The following is a 15,100-nucleotide window of genomic DNA, read 5'->3' on the forward strand; positions in this document are numbered from 1 at the left end:
CTCCTGTCGTCAGGTTTTTCTTCTCACGACGCTGATCTGTGTCGATCTCGCTGAGACTAAGGATCGACGTTGTGCAACTCATATGGCGAAGGCGTCGAGGGCATTGCTTCTGTGCGTTTCAACGAGACGGCGACAAAAATCAACGCTATGATCAGTGCGGAGGGCGAGGTGGTAGACTTCACGAGAATAGTGGATGTGGACTCTCCTGAGAATCGCGGCAATGTCGAGAAGTGGCTTGTTGAAGTGGAGAAAACCATGATAGATTCGCTCACGGATGTGGTCTCCCGCAGCAACAAGGATTATGCTTGCAAGCCTCGGACATCCTGGTGCATTGACTATCCTGGCCAAGTGGTTTTGGCAACGAACTGCATTTTCTGGACTAAGGAAGTGACAGAGGCGCTGAACGGCAAGCGTGTTGCAGACTATGAAAAGAAACTCAATCAGCAGTTGCTCGATATCGTACAGCTTGTGCGAGGAGATTTGTCAAAGTTGGCCAGAGTCACATTGGGGGCTATGGTCACCATTGATGTCCACGCTAGAGATGTCGTGAGTGATCTGGTGAAAAACAATGTGGAGTCCGCGGACGAGTTCGACTGGTTGAGTCAGCTCCGGTATTACTGGAAGGAGCCCAACAGCTTCAAGAGAATCGACACTGGGGAGATGAACACGAAGGAAGAATGCCAAGTGTCGATCGTGAACTCCACCCTGCTTTACGGCTTTGAGTATCTCGGCAACACTCCGAGACTAGTCATTACACCACTGACTGATCGCTGCTATAGAACGCTGATGGGAGCTTTTGCTTTGTATTATGGAGGAGCTCCAGAAGGACCTGCGGGCACCGGCAAGACCGAGTCTACCAAGGATCTCGCAAAGGCCTTGGCGATTCAGTGCGTGGTCTTCAACTGCTCTGATGGAATGGACTACATGCAGATGGCCAAATTCTTCAAAGGTGAGGAATTAGCTTCTGATGTCTCATCGTACTAGGCGCGGTAAGCAGGAGTGTTTTATTTCATGCAGGTTTGGCAAGCTCGGGTGCATGGTGCTGTTTTGACGAGTTCAACCGTATCAACTTGGAGGTGTTGTCGGTCATCGCCCAGCAGATTCAGTGTATTTCACTTGCGATCAAACAGAAGGCTAAGACCTTCATTTTCGAAGGCACCGAGATCAGGTTGGTTCCCACAATTCGTGACCGCTGCGCCACGAAATTGTTTCAGGCTGATCCCCTCATGCGCTGTGAACATCACCATGAATCCTGGCTATGCTGGCCGTTCTGAACTGCCGGACAACCTGAAGGCCCTCTTCCGTCCCTGCGCTATGATGGTTCCCAACTACGCGCTCATTGCTGAGATTACCCTCTACTCCTTTGGGTAGGTCTCATGGCGAGGAAACTGTTGTGACAAATCGTTCAACGTTGGGGTGACAACTGAGTCCCCATCAGAATACAGAGTTCATCGAGCCGGGCGTTCGTGTTGATTAACTTCTCTCTTCACGTGGGTGAATCCTGGATTACGAACCTTGGGGCCATTTTGAGATTGTCTCGGACCCGTCGGACAAACAAAAGCTTACGTGCACTGATCGGGGTGGGATGATCTTCGAAATTAGAAGTGAATCACCTTGCGATAACGCGTCTCCGAGAGAGAAGCGCGAGTGACCACATTAATTGATCGGCACTGTGGTTTCCTCTGACCGATCATGTACGATTTCTGTGTAGTTACGAAGACGCCCGACGGATCGGCGTGAAGGCCACCCAGGCTTTGAAGCTTTCCTCGGAGCAGTTGTCTGCCCAGGATCACTACGATTTTGGTATGCGTGGTTTGAAGTCCCTTCTGGTGGCCGCTGGTGCATTGAAAATGAAATACGGCGACCAGTTCCCTGAGGATGTCATCTCCTTGCGAGCGTTCACGGACGTGAACCTGCCGAAATTCACTAGTGCGGATATCCCCTTGTTCAAGGGCATTATCGGCGACTTGTTCCCTGGAGTGCACCTCCCTCCGAGTGACTATGGCCCGCTTATGGCTCAGGTGGGTAGACGTGTGATGGCGGATAGTTGAGAACTCCCAAGTTGTGATGTGAATAATTTTCGATTTGGGGCCTCAATTTTCACGAGCTTCTGTCGTACTCTGATGTGCTGTATAAAGCGTGCTGCTAGGCAGACGTGATTCTCGGCTCGCTACTTGATCGTCACGTCCGCTCGAACTGATTCGGATTCACTCGTTCACGAAAGTGGAAGTAGACTCTCGTTTTCCGAGTCAAGGATTGACATCGAGCGATCTTGGGTCATGAGGGAGAGTGCGTTGTTCGTCGTCTCAGGTGGAAGCTTGTGCTACTGCCAAAAAGCTCCAGCCCACCAGCCAGTTCACGAACAAAGTTATTCAGCTCTGGGAGACGGTCATGGTCCGGCATGGCCTCATGACGGTTGGTCTGCCGCCTTGCGGTGAGTACGGGTCGAATTCTGGCGAACGCGTGAATGTATCAGCAGCGCATTTTCGCGAGTTCAGTCTTTTATGGTGGATGCCCGTGTCCTCAGGTAAGACGATGGTGAAGGACGTTCTCGCGGACACTCTTGCGGCTGTCGCTGATGGTGGTGACATGTTCATGCCAGTCACCCAACACGTGATGAATCCCAAATCGATCACGCAAGGTCAGCTCTATGGTGAAGCTGATCTGAACACACAAGAGTGGACTGATGGTGTGCTGGCCATCGCAGTGAGGGCGGCGAGCAAAGGTCCCCCGAACATGCGGCAATGGGTGGTCCTGGACGGCCCAGTGGATGCCATTTGGATCGAAAATATGAACACTGTTCTTGACGACAACAAAAAATTATGTTTAAACTCTGGCGAAATCATCAAACTGTCGCCGACAACTACAATGATTTTCGAGGTTCGTGATCTGGCTGTTGCTTCCCCTGCAACAGTGTCACGATGCGGCATGGTATTCATGGAGCCCGACTCGGATCTAGGGTGGAAACCCATCGTCCTGTCGTGGCTAGATTATCAGATTCCTGAATTCATCCGCAAGGACCACCGTGATTTTATATGGAGTCTCTTCGAGCACAATTTTAACGTCTGTCTTGAATGCACGCATCGGGTTCGCACGCCAGTTGCTGTGATCGACAACTGGCTGGCGGACAGCGCTTGCCGGCTGATGGAATCTCTATTCGAGGACTCTGAAGAGAAGTATTGTCGGCCGACCCTTGCTGAAGATGATGAGAACTCGCAGACGTTCGCAGAACGGGAGCAGCTTATCTACGCGATATTCTTCTTCTCAATGCTCTGGACGTGTGGTGCCTGCACGGACCAGGAGGGCAGAGGCTTCGTCGAGTCCGTCATACGGGCAATGTTCGAGAACAAAAAGGAGTTCATCAAGAAACAAGAATTTGTCGCGGAGTGGTCAGCGACGGAACTTGTCAGCGGAGTGTCTCCGGCACCTCTACCGAGCAAGGGCCTTCTGCACGACTATTTCATTGACTCGACAGACAACGGAAAATGGAAGCCGTGGACAGAAAGGATCACCAATTTTGATATCCCGAAGGACGCGCAATTCCATGCCATCATCGTGCCGACTAGCGACACTGTGCGGAATCAATTCCTGATCAGGACCCTGATTGAAAAGGGCAAGCATGTGCTGATGTCTGGCGTGACGGGCACTGGGAAAACTGTCTCGATAGCAGGAATGCTTTTGAGTGGATTCGACAAGGAAAAGTATGCGACAATCTCGTTCGCCTTTTCGGCGCAGACCACCGCTAATCAAACACAGGATATTATTGACGGTAAATTGGACAAGCGACGGAAGGGTGTCTACGGCCCTCCACCAGACAAGAAAATGCTCGTCTTCATCGACGATGTGAACATGCCGGCTAAGGAGACTTATGGCGCTCAGCCACCAATAGAGATCCTCAGACAAGGTCTCACGATGAGTGGTTGGTACGATAGGAAGACCTGGGAATTCCGCCAGTTTGTGGACATGCAGTATCTGGCCGCTATGGGACCGCCAGGCGGAGGAAAGAACGATATCACGGATCGGTACTCGAGACAGTTCAACTTGATATTCGTCACGCCATTTGACGACGAGTCGCTTGCAAGGATCTTCACGACTATGGTTCAAAAATTCCTTGGCGTGATGCCGCGAGAAGTTGCTGGTCATGCGGCTACGGTAGTGGCCGCGACCATTGAGGTCTATAACACAATGTCTGCGGAGATGCTGCCCACTCCGGCTAAGTCTCATTACACATTCAACCTGAGAGATCTCAGTAAAGTTTTCCAAGGCATTTGTCAGTGTACGAGGGAAAGCCTGCCGAAGGTAACTGGGATGTTGTTCAGTAGTGATGAAAGGTAAAATTTCAGGTTGACGATTTGGCCAAGTGCTGGATGCACGAGTGCCAGAGAGTTTTCGAAGATCGTCTCGTGAACAGGCCCGATCGCAACTGGTTCTTCTCTCTGATGAAGCGGATGCTGGACCGCCACTTCAAGAAGCAATACGACCAAATCGTCAAACAGGAGCCTATAGTATTCGCGAGTTTCGTGGACCCGAAATCGACGAGCTATATGGAAGTCCAAGACCATCAGAAATTACAGGATAAGATGAACTCATGTTTGGACGATTTCAACGCGGTGTCGAAGATCCGGATGGACTTGGTCCTATTCACGGCCTTCATACAACATATTTGCCGTGTCGTTCGTGTAAGAAAATCGTCGCTCGCCACGAAATTGACTTCCTGAAACCCTTCATTATTCTTCCCCTGAACAACTGTCTGTTTCGTACAGCTCCGAAAGTACACCCGCGTCATCTCAGGTTCTGAAGTTGCCACTCGGGAATGCTCTGTGTGTCGGTGTTGGCGGTAGCGGCCGGAAGAGCACAGCGACCTTGGCAGCGTTCGTCGCCGACTTCAATCTATTCCAAGTGCAAATATCAAAGTCCTACGGTATGACCGAGTGGCGTGATGACATGAGGAAGCTGCTCATGTCCGCGGGCTGCGACGACAAGAATATGGTTTTCCTCTTCCCTGACACGCAAATTGCCAATGAGAACTTCCTAGAGGACGTCAGCAGCATGTTGAACACCGGTGAGGTACCCAACTTGTATGCCAATGAAGATCGCATGGACATTCTCGAGAAGTGCAGCAAGATGGCTAGCGCCGACGGCAAGACTGGGCCGAACGAAGTCTTCGCTTGGTGAGGGAGCAGTGGTCTGCGATCGTATGACGATTGTTTCTGCCGTTTGCTTTCCGTCAACAGCTCAAAAGGCGTCTTCTAGTTGCAGGAATTACCAGAATCCATCTTTGTTTGCCGAAATATTTTTGGTTTATTTCGAGTGTACAGGTACGTCGAAAACTGTCGTAAGAATCTCCATATTGTCCTGGCTATGAGTCCCATTGGTGATAAGTTCCGCAAGCGTTTGCGGATGTTCCCGAGTCTAGTCAACTGCTGTACGATCGACTGGTAAGTCTTCATGGGAAGATTGGAATCATGACAGATCGACTGATTTTATGCGGATTGGCTTTCGCTCAGGTTCATGGAGTGGCCGCCGGATGCCCTCACAGCTGTGGCGATGCAGTTCTTGAAGACGCAAGAGATGCCTGAGAAAGTCTTGAATGGCGTCGTGAAGATCATGGTTGACATGCAGACATCTGTCTCGAACCTCACTGAGCGCTTCCTTTCGGAGCTGCGCCGGTAGGTTGTTATATCCTTTTCGCTAGCGGGCAGTCTAACATTGTACGGTGGGAATTTTTCCCTTCCTTATGGATTTCACGGAGCTCGTCATGGATAGTAGTGTTGTAGAGGCCCAGCCTTGGGCAACCCTTCATTTATCATCCGATCGTAAAGCATGCATATCATTTTGTCGGACTTCCACCCGTCGGAATTCAACATGAGTGTTTCTCGTCGAATCGATGTCGGAAGAGTAAGTGGTATTCGTCTTCTTCTTGTTGTTTAGACACTACTACGTTACGCCCACCTCTTACTTGGAACTCATCAACTCCTTCATACAGATGCTCAAGCAGCAGCGTCATGTCGTCTCCCAAGCGAAATGGCGCTACGACGTTGGTCTGGAGAAGCTAGCCGACACTGCCAGCCAGGTGGCGACGATGCAGAAGGAGCTCGAAGACCTACAGCCGAATCTTGAGAAGGCCGCTAAGGAGACGAGCGAAATGATGATTCTCGTCGAGAAGCAACAGGGCGAAGCCGCGGAGAAGCAGAAACTCGTCGATGCTGAGGCGGCAGCTGCGAACGAGCAGGCCAGAGCCGCAGAGGAAATCGCGGCGGACTGCCAGAAGGACTTGGCCGCGGCGATGCCCGCGTTAGAGGCTGCTGTGGATGCCTTGAGCAAGCTGAGTAAAGGAGATATCACTGAGGTGAAGGCGATGAAGACCCCGCCAGGTGAGACACATTTTGGCAGCACGCGAGTGATGTCTTCGTTGTGGAGAGCCAACAGCTTCTCATGCGAGAATCGGAACCACGGTGCGCACATGGTTTCATTCAGGCGGAGTTGTACTGGTGGCTCAAGCCCTGTGCTACTTCTTCGGAGTTAAGCCTAACAAAGTACCGGCCCCTGATGGTAGAGGAAAGGTGGAAGACTTCTGGGAGCCGGCCAAGAAGGAGCTGCTTGGTGATCCAAGGTTGCTCGATAGGCTCATCAACTTCGACAAGGACAATATTTCTGAGGAGGCCATGAAGAAGGTCAGGGAACAAGCACCACGTATGGACTAATCTCGTGGTATCATTTCAGGTCAAACCGTTATATGATGATCCCAACTTCGAGCCTGAGGTGATCAAGAAGGCCTCTATTGCAGCGATGGGAATTTGCAAATGGGCCCGAGCGATGGTCGTGTATGATAAAGTAGCCAAGGAAGTGGGGCCGAAGAGGGCGGCGCTGGCGGAGGCGGAGGGGAAGGCGGCAGCGGCCAAGGCGAAGCTGGCTGAAAAAGAAGCGGAGTTGGCCGAGGTCATCGCACTTGTGGACAAGTTGGTATCAGACTTGAATAATGCGAAGGAGTATATGGAGGAACTGCAGAAGCAGAGAGATGATTGTGCCGCCAAGCTCGTCAGGTAACGTAGCCGAATAGTCTTGGTGATGGTATAAGAAAATCTGAATGGGTGCTGCGACTTTTTGCTGAGTATTAGTCGCCGTTGGTCGTTATGTATCATCCTGGATTTCTATGAGACACTATATTCATCCGCAGATTGCGAAGCTCAGAGTCAGCTGCTGATTGTTCCTGATTTTAGAGCCGAGAAACTTATCACTGGTCTCGGTGGGGAGAAATCGAGGTGGACGGCGGCTTCTAATCGCCTTGGCACGGACTACAATAACTTGTCCGGAGACATCCTCATTGCCAGTGGCATTATAGCGTATCTCGGTAAGGTGTCTAAGCCTGGGATCTTCTGCTTCTCACGGTCTTGCTTAGGCGTGTTCACGGCTTCATATCGATCGGACGTGATGGTGCAATGGTTGGGAAAGCTGCAAGAGCTCAAGATTCCTGCAAGTCCTCAGTTCAACTTACAGAACTGCATCGGAGATGCTGTGAAGATCCGGCAGTGGTGAGTAACTCGCGGGTAGAATTTGTTGGCGCTGAGATGGGAATAATTTCGAACGGAAGATTGAGATCGAGTCGATTCCGTTCTTCGTGGTCGTCCCTACTAGGGACTCCCTAGCACCAAGGGTGGGTTGCATGGCGATCTAGCCGGGCACATACAAGCAATGGAGAATTTGTCCCTTCAGGGTGATCGATAAGTTGCCGAACGACGGTCTGTCGATTGACAATGCCATCATAATGAGTAACTCGAGGAGATGGCCGCTGATGATCGACCCTCAACAACAGGCGAACAAGTGGATCAAAAACATGGAGAAAAACCTGCAGGTAGGATACCGCGAATTTGGTTGTACTCTGATCGATTCACCCAGGTTTTGAGGCTGACGAAAAACTACGCTAGAGAGCTCGAGAATGCGATACAGTTCGGGAATCCAGTGTTAATTGAAAACATTGCTGAGTCATTGGACCCTATGTTGGATCCTCTACTCCAGAAGGCTACGTTTAAACAGGTGAGCCCTCATCAGGCCACGGCGTAATGGAGTCGTTTATCGTCAGGGCAACCTGGAGATGATTCGGCTCGGCGACAGTACAATAGAATGGTCGAAGGACTTCCGTCTTTATTTCACCACAAAGCTGCCGAATCCCCATTACGCCCCCGAGATATGTGTCTCGGTTACTATCCTCAATTTCATGGCGACAGTGGACGGCCTTCAGGACCAAATGCTTGGTGAGAACAACAGCTCTTCACAGCATGTGTATTCGGCGATGGAACGTTTACGCTAGTGATCGTAGTGTGCCGACCGAGAGTGACTTCACGATGTGTAAGGTATCGTGGTTGCCAAGGAAGAGCCGGAGATCGAGGCCAAGCGCGTGAACCTTGTCGTGGAGAGCGCTCAGTCTAAGGCGCAGTTGAAAGAGATTGAAGACCGCATTTTGGCGTTGCTCTCCAGCGCTACTGGTACGTGAACGTGTGGAAGATCCGGTCTGTAGCGTTTTGTTGTAGGCAATATCTTGGACGACGAGGAGCTCATTGAGACGCTTTCTAACTCGAAGATTGCCAGTCAGAAGATTGAGGAACAGGTTCAACAGCAAGAGAGGACTGCAGCGCAGATCCAAGAGACTAGACAAGCATATAGGCCCTTGGCACTAAGGTGAGGCTCGTGCCCTCAGTCAAGCACAGTATCAACCATGGGCTGTTCATCCCGAACGGCATTCGATCAGTGGTGGGGTAAAATCGCGGGTCGCTGGCCGGCATTTGCTGGTGTCCATATCTCCGTATACGCGATGGAATTTCTCGCTTCAACAGCACACCCCTAGCCGTCTCAGGTCTGCCTCGTTGTTCTTCGTGGTCTCTGACCTCTGCATCGTCGACCCTATGTATCAATACTCCCTCGACTGGTTCATCATGATATTCATAATGTCCATCGACCAGGCAGAGGCTGCCAACTCGCCAGCGGATCGGATGGCCAATTTGGCGAGGTACGCCGAATGCCTTTATGGATGGCTTTCGCTCATCATAACTTGACGAACGTTCGTGACATCTTCGTTTTCGTTTCAGCTCTACTATTCGGCTGTTATATGTCATGGTTTGCCGATCCCTGTTCGAAGCACATAGGCTGCTATATTCAATGCAGCTCGCATTCAAGATGCAGGAGGTGGACAAGGAGCTCAACTTCAAGCAGATGCGTCTCTTCCTCACTGGTGGTGGCGGTGGTGGCGCACCTTCAGAGGAAAAGCCCCCAAATACGGCCTGGCTTACCGGTATGAATAGCCGTGCTGATATGGGCAATGAATCATTCAGATATTTCTTGGGGAAGAGTGCTAGAGTTGGCTAAGCTGGGAGAGACTTTTGATGGCTTCCAGGAGGCCTTCAAGTCTCAAGTTGACGGCTGGAAGGTAAGGGCTATCACGCCGTCATTAACTGTCACTAAGCATCTACGCGTCAGGCGATATTTGACTCGGACAACCCCCGCGATGTTGAATGGCCCAACAGCTTCGACAAGAAATGCACTCCCTTGGAAAAGGCACTGGTGCTGTTGGCAATCCGAGCCGACGCGTTGGTGCCAGCTATACAAGAAATTGTTGAGAAGAAGCTCGGTAAGGCACCGCAATGCGTGCTCGGGAGAATGTGAGTATCTCATGGCTCAGGCAATTTCTTCCTGGAACCACCGCCGTTTGATCTTGAGGCATGTTACAATGACTCGCGGCCTTCGATCCCGCTCGTGTTCGTTTTGTCGAGCGGAAGTGACCCTATGGCTGACATCATCAAGTTGGCAGAGGGAAAGGATATGCTGGCTAACATCTCCGCGATCAGTTTGGGCCAAGGACAGGGTAAGATAGGGCACCGGGTAGTCCGGGCTGAGAACATGGGAATTCATTATCTCACTGTGCATGGTCCGGCTCCAGTTTATGGTATGTTCAATCAGGTCCTAAGGCAATGGCAGCTCTCGAAGAAGGGACGAAGCTCGGCAAATGGGTCCTGCTGCAGAACTGCCATTTGGCAGTCAGCTGGATGCCTGTGCTGGAGAAGGCAAGACTGAAGTCGTGTTATTCGGTCAACCATTTCATCCTGGGATAACAGGTCGTTGAAGACTTCCGGGAAGATGAGATTAACCCAGAATTCCGTCTGTGGCTGACTGCCATGCCGAGTCCCGCCTTCCCGATATCGGTTCTGCAGAACGGCATCAAGATGACACTGGAGCCTCCCAAGGGTCTGAAGAACAGTCTGGTGCGAGCTTACATGGGTAGCATTACGCCCTCGCTCCGATCAGTGAGAATGTGTTTGTTGATAGGTATGGACGAGGAGTGGTTCGAGAGTTGCAGCAAGCCGCATGCCTTCAAAAAGCTCCTCTTTGGTCTTTGTTTCTTCCACGCTGTCATTCTGGAGCGAAGGCAATTTGGTCCACTGGGATGGAATATTCCTTACCAATTTTCCGAGCCTGATCGCGACATCTCCCGTCAGCAGCTCAAAAACTTCCTGGATGAGTTTGAAGGAATCCCATGGAAGGCTCTGAGCTATATGGTTGCCGAGGCAAACTACGGCGGCAGAGTTACGGATGCTCAGGACCGTAGAGCAATCGTCCATATTTTGACGGATTATTATACTGAAAGAATTCTCAAAGACGAGTATAAATTCAGCATAAGCGGCACTTACTTTGCTCCCAAGGAAGGAACGTTGTCCTCCTATATGGAGTACATACGAGGGCTCCCGATCAACCAGACCCCCGAGGTCTTCTGGTTACACAATAACGCCAATCTTACAGCGGCTATTAATGAAGGCATGGAGATTCTAAGAACGGCGGTAATGCTGATGCCGAAGACGGGTGGTGGTGACGCTGAGGAGGGCGAGAAGGAGAAAACTCCCGAGGAGCTTTATGGAGAAAAGGCCGCCGAGATAGTCGCGTCCCTCCCTAAAAACTTCGACGTGGACGCGGTTCAGAGGACGTATCCAGTGCGCTATGATCAGTGTTTAAACACTGTTCTGGTGCAGGAGCTTTTGAAATGCAATAAGTTACTCGACCGGTTGAGAGATACGCTGGTGAACTTGCAGAAAGCCGTCAAGGGTTTGGTCGTTTTCAGCCCAGACCTGGAAGAGGTGGCTGAGGGTCTCCTGAGTAACAAAGTCCCTTCGGTGTGGGCTAAGGTGTCCTACCCCAGCCTGAAGCCACTAGGCAGCTACGTTGCAGACTTCCTCCAACGTCTGCAGTTCTTCGACGGCTGGGTCGAATCTGACGCCCCATCAGTTTTCTGGTTCTCGGGCTTCTTCTTCCAGCAAGCATTCTTGACCGGAGTGTTGCAGAACTTCGCCCGAAAAGATAAGATAGCTATCGACCGCTGTATCTGGAATATGGAGGTCCTCAAGGCAGACAATACGTCGCCAGGCTTACCAGAAAAAGGCTGTATTATCCGAGGCTTATTCATGGATGGCGCAAGGTGAGAGCAGTTGATCTCGATGCGCGTTGCAGTGTGGCGACCCTTTCAGATGGGATGACGAAAAGATGGTTATCGCCGACTCGTTCCCCAAGGTGTTATTCTCCGAAGTCCCATACATTTGGCTCAAGCCGGTCGAAATGGATAGAGATGAGACGAAATACGGGAGGATCTACACCTGCCCAGTGTATAAGACGAGCGAAAGAAGAGGTCAGGGGGATTTGAATACGATGGCAGCGAATGCATCTTTCGTGTGGTTTTGAATAATGCACATACTTGACTGCTCAGGTACACTTTCAACGTCTGGACATTCAACGAACCATGTGATGATGATTTTCCTACCAATCGCCGCGGAACATGACGAAACGTTCTGGGTCAAGCGTGGTGTAGCCATGTTGACTCAAATTGATGATTAGTGTGTTCATGGAGCAAGGAAAGTCTTCAAAGGTGTTGAACTACGTATCCAAGTATTGTGTTTTCAGTCGCTCATATTTTGAACGCCGAATTAGTATTAAGGTGTTCTTTCCTTACCACACATAAATATATGTGTTCACTGTATGAGGCAATGAACCGTTGTCACTTTTATGAATATCGTTATCGTTTACAAACTCAACATCTTCGTACAGATGTTGACGGCACGTTCTGAGAACGTGACAGTCATACGACTTTCGTATGTCATAGACTTAAAGGTAGAATGTCGATTAACGGGTCTAACGGGCGTGTCAGAACTCCCAAGGCGATCGGAAATGCACTGGAAGCGTCCGCGTACAATTGTGGACATGCACACGCATATTGAAAACTCGCCTCGTTTCGCTCAAAAGCCACGAGTATTGCACTTGATCCAGAGCGGATGTCTTCAAGGTAGTAGGTATGCATATGGGGATCACAGAAATAAGCGACAGACCCGGCATCCGCGGCACTCGGATGAAACCTAACTGAGACACTGGTTACCTCAGGGACAAATCGACGTACGCTCTTACATGGTGATACACTACTCGCCGATACACTACTTACTTTCCCATGGTGAAACCCCTAAGATTTTGAACGAGTTAGATGATTACGATCTGGCGTTGAATTGATCAAGAACAATTTTACGGGAAGGAATAAGTCGTTCAGGAAGTTGTCACTCCAACGCAAGGCGCCCTGGAGAAGGACTTGAGTACGGCAATGTGTCACGAAGTACAGGTAAAGACGAACGTCGTATATAACTTGAATACTTGCTCTTCTTCGGGTGATAGAACCACGTCCGAATGAGTCCATCGAAACTTCTTTACGATCTCGCTTTTCGTTTCATAGTGCTCGAGGAAGGCGCCGAAGTTTGCATGCAGCACACACTTGAAATTGGCTGCACGAGCTACCGCATCAAAGGCCTTGAAGGGGACTAAGTACTCAGCCTGATCATCGATGCTTTGCATCAGCCAGAACTGGTAGACGACTCCCCACTCGGTTGAGCCCTTCTTGTGATCAATCGCCGTACCCTCCTCGTTACCCTCTACAGGGTTGGAGGGAGCCAACTTAAGGAGCTGATCCTTCTCAAAAGTCACACTGTAAACTTCATTGCCGAACTTGGAGGAGCCGTCCGAGGAAAGACTCGCCCGCTTGAGTCTGCTGACGATGGTCTCGCTACAGGGAATCGTGCCGATGAAATTTCCACCAGGCTTGATCACAGTTGCGATGCGGCTAAGGAACTGTTGGGCTGCGTCTCGAGTCTTCATGAGGTAGTGCATGGCCAACTGCATCGACACTGTGTCGAAAACTCGATGGTCATCTCCCGAGCTCGCGCCCTCCCGTCTGACAATTTCCAAAATCTAAAAGGAAGTAATAAGCACACCTGGGGCCGCACGTATATTCACCTTGTCAAACGTGGCCCCGTCCTCTAAGTTGCCCTGCATGAACACGGCACGATACTTGAGCCTCTGTTCACTCTCCGCGTACCGCCGCCTGGCCTCCTCGATAGCCTCTGCTGAGATGTCAACACCGACGTACAACCTGACGCGGGGAAAATGAGCAATCGTGCCCGGTTGACGGCACAACGGGAAAATGTATCAACTCACCGGGGCTTGCAAGCGCTGTATTTCCAAAGATCCTGACCGTGTCCACAGGCCAAGTCTAGTACGACCGGCCCATGCGCGGGAACGAACTTATCGATGAGGACTCGCTTGACTAGATTATTGTACTTCCGCAGGGCACCAACTTCTGATTCGCCCTGTGATATCTGATTCCTCGTCTTGCGATCGTAGTGGTCCTCGACGTTGTAGCTCGCCGCTGCCCCAGTAGAAGTGAAGAGGTTCTCATAGCACAGTGGTGGCGGTGGCATAGTGTCAGCCATCGCTGCTAGAGACTCTGCATTCCTAAGCAGGTCTCGGACCGCTACACTTAGCCCATGAGTATGCTTTCCAATCATTCTAGTATACTGATTCCGAAGCAGCATAGGATTGACATCAACCCGTAATGCTTGGTTTTGGACAACCACTCGCCACCACAAGTCGGGTCCCTTGTTGAAGCGAAGGACGGTGCAAGCGCCTCCTTTGCCAGAATAGTTCTCCTGGAGTACACAGATGTCAACACGTAGATGAACCGAGCTCTCTGGACGGTATAGCAAATATCTCTCGATGACCTCTTCGGCACCTGTGGGGGCGGAATTGGCTTCCAAGACATCCACGCTAGTCCACCCGGTCTCATGGGCCTTCAGGAACTCGAGGGCTTTCAGTGGGTCATGAAGAGCGTCCTCAGTAGTGTTGAAACTCCCCGCCGGATCCATGAAGCACCAACCGCTCGCCCGACTGATAGGAAGGCCGATGGGCTCTCCGGTGGTTTTGTCCGTCAGTGTCACCAGAGAAGCTGCTAATCGCACCTCCTCCTTGGGCCGGGACGCGAGCGCTTTGACCAGGCCTGCCTCAACCCGACGGAAAATGAGGGAATATGAAGAGTCCGACTGCTCAGTGGGGGCGTACATGCGTAGTTGCCGCGGTATACCATCTTTGGGCGGCTGCATGGCTGGCGCTTGGCCTGTCATAAGATGGTCGAACGAAGGTTTCAACCTGCCGAAGATGAGCACAGCATGGAAGCGGAGAACACGACAGAGCGACTTGATAGGAAGGACCATGTCACAGCCATTTGTACAAATTGTAGTCTTCGAAACTGAAGGGAACACGCCACTGAGGCGGCAGGTGCTTCGGAATGAGAGGCCGCCTGAATGGAATGGATGCAGTCCCGACACTTACTATGTCTTCTTACATCTGCCTAGGGGGCACTTGTGGTACGTGGAGATGGTCCGAATGAATGCTAAGGCTAGTGCTTAGAGCTCGACCATCCATATAATGACCATTTACGAACAGTTTATAACTGCAGGCAGAGCGTCAACATCGACGATTCATAGAGACTCCCGGCAAACGGGCCTACTCCTCCTCCCATCCTGGCTTGGTGCAGATCGACCGCATGAGGGGGCGTCTACCACCACTGGGCCGCTTGTTTCCAGCCAAGACTCTGCTGCCATTGAGGGTGTACTTGGCATCAAGGTAGACCTTGCCATCGCATTCTCCTTGAATCCCTTTAAGAACGAGGTGGACATCTTTCATGGGGTGCTTGAACAGGAGGCCTGGGTGAGCGTATCGATATAGATCACGCTGTAGCTCTGGGCCGCAA

The 15,100-nt window shown here is 51.1% G+C and overlaps 3 protein-coding genes across 3 annotated transcripts in view; 1 reads left to right on the forward strand and 2 right to left on the reverse strand.

Annotated features, from left to right (window-relative positions):
* Nucleotides 1-11,871, forward strand: part of Pmar_PMAR017364 (conserved hypothetical protein) — a gene marked incomplete at both ends in the record, with an annotated part of 20,989 nt that extends 9,118 nt beyond the window's left edge. The window contains 30 exons of the mRNA XM_002772087.1: nucleotides 62-949; nucleotides 1,018-1,168; nucleotides 1,215-1,367; nucleotides 1,712-2,021; nucleotides 2,311-2,434; nucleotides 2,528-4,299; nucleotides 4,344-4,679; nucleotides 4,792-5,171; nucleotides 5,319-5,438; nucleotides 5,508-5,669; nucleotides 5,932-6,374; nucleotides 6,478-6,674; nucleotides 6,724-7,043; nucleotides 7,221-7,351; nucleotides 7,400-7,532; nucleotides 7,714-7,852; nucleotides 7,897-8,034; nucleotides 8,081-8,252; nucleotides 8,352-8,483; nucleotides 8,529-8,676; nucleotides 8,852-9,004; nucleotides 9,084-9,286; nucleotides 9,327-9,421; nucleotides 9,472-9,622; nucleotides 9,674-9,856; nucleotides 9,952-10,071; nucleotides 10,129-10,269; nucleotides 10,318-11,458; nucleotides 11,508-11,665; nucleotides 11,744-11,871. Of these exons, the coding sequence (XP_002772133.1) occupies nucleotides 62-949; nucleotides 1,018-1,168; nucleotides 1,215-1,367; nucleotides 1,712-2,021; nucleotides 2,311-2,434; nucleotides 2,528-4,299; nucleotides 4,344-4,679; nucleotides 4,792-5,171; nucleotides 5,319-5,438; nucleotides 5,508-5,669; nucleotides 5,932-6,374; nucleotides 6,478-6,674; nucleotides 6,724-7,043; nucleotides 7,221-7,351; nucleotides 7,400-7,532; nucleotides 7,714-7,852; nucleotides 7,897-8,034; nucleotides 8,081-8,252; nucleotides 8,352-8,483; nucleotides 8,529-8,676; nucleotides 8,852-9,004; nucleotides 9,084-9,286; nucleotides 9,327-9,421; nucleotides 9,472-9,622; nucleotides 9,674-9,856; nucleotides 9,952-10,071; nucleotides 10,129-10,269; nucleotides 10,318-11,458; nucleotides 11,508-11,665; nucleotides 11,744-11,871 (8,822 nt within the window). The remainder of the gene's footprint in view (nucleotides 1-61; nucleotides 950-1,017; nucleotides 1,169-1,214; nucleotides 1,368-1,711; nucleotides 2,022-2,310; nucleotides 2,435-2,527; nucleotides 4,300-4,343; nucleotides 4,680-4,791; nucleotides 5,172-5,318; nucleotides 5,439-5,507; nucleotides 5,670-5,931; nucleotides 6,375-6,477; nucleotides 6,675-6,723; nucleotides 7,044-7,220; nucleotides 7,352-7,399; nucleotides 7,533-7,713; nucleotides 7,853-7,896; nucleotides 8,035-8,080; nucleotides 8,253-8,351; nucleotides 8,484-8,528; nucleotides 8,677-8,851; nucleotides 9,005-9,083; nucleotides 9,287-9,326; nucleotides 9,422-9,471; nucleotides 9,623-9,673; nucleotides 9,857-9,951; nucleotides 10,072-10,128; nucleotides 10,270-10,317; nucleotides 11,459-11,507; nucleotides 11,666-11,743) is intronic.
* A 756-nt stretch (nucleotides 11,872-12,627) lies between these two features.
* Nucleotides 12,628-14,561, reverse strand: Pmar_PMAR017365 (conserved hypothetical protein; the record flags this gene model as incomplete). Its single annotated transcript, XM_002772088.1, has 3 exons — nucleotides 12,628-13,263; nucleotides 13,309-13,444; nucleotides 13,510-14,561. The coding sequence occupies 3 exons, from the start codon at nucleotides 14,559-14,561 to the stop codon at nucleotides 12,628-12,630; spliced, it is 1,824 nt and encodes a 607-aa protein (XP_002772134.1).
* Nucleotides 14,562-14,853: 292 nt separating this feature from the next.
* Pmar_PMAR017366 (hypothetical protein) lies at nucleotides 14,854-15,033 on the reverse strand (the record flags this gene model as incomplete). The annotated part of the gene is made up of 1 exon (XM_002772089.1): nucleotides 14,854-15,033. The coding sequence occupies one exon, from the start codon at nucleotides 15,031-15,033 to the stop codon at nucleotides 14,854-14,856; it is 180 nt and encodes a 59-aa protein (XP_002772135.1).
* Nucleotides 15,034-15,100: the final 67 nt, after the last annotated feature.

Source organism: Perkinsus marinus (genome assembly GCF_000006405.1).
Source record: "Perkinsus marinus ATCC 50983 genomic scaffold scf_1104296962102, whole genome shotgun sequence".
Lineage (NCBI taxonomy): Eukaryota > Perkinsozoa > Perkinsida > Perkinsidae > Perkinsus > Perkinsus marinus.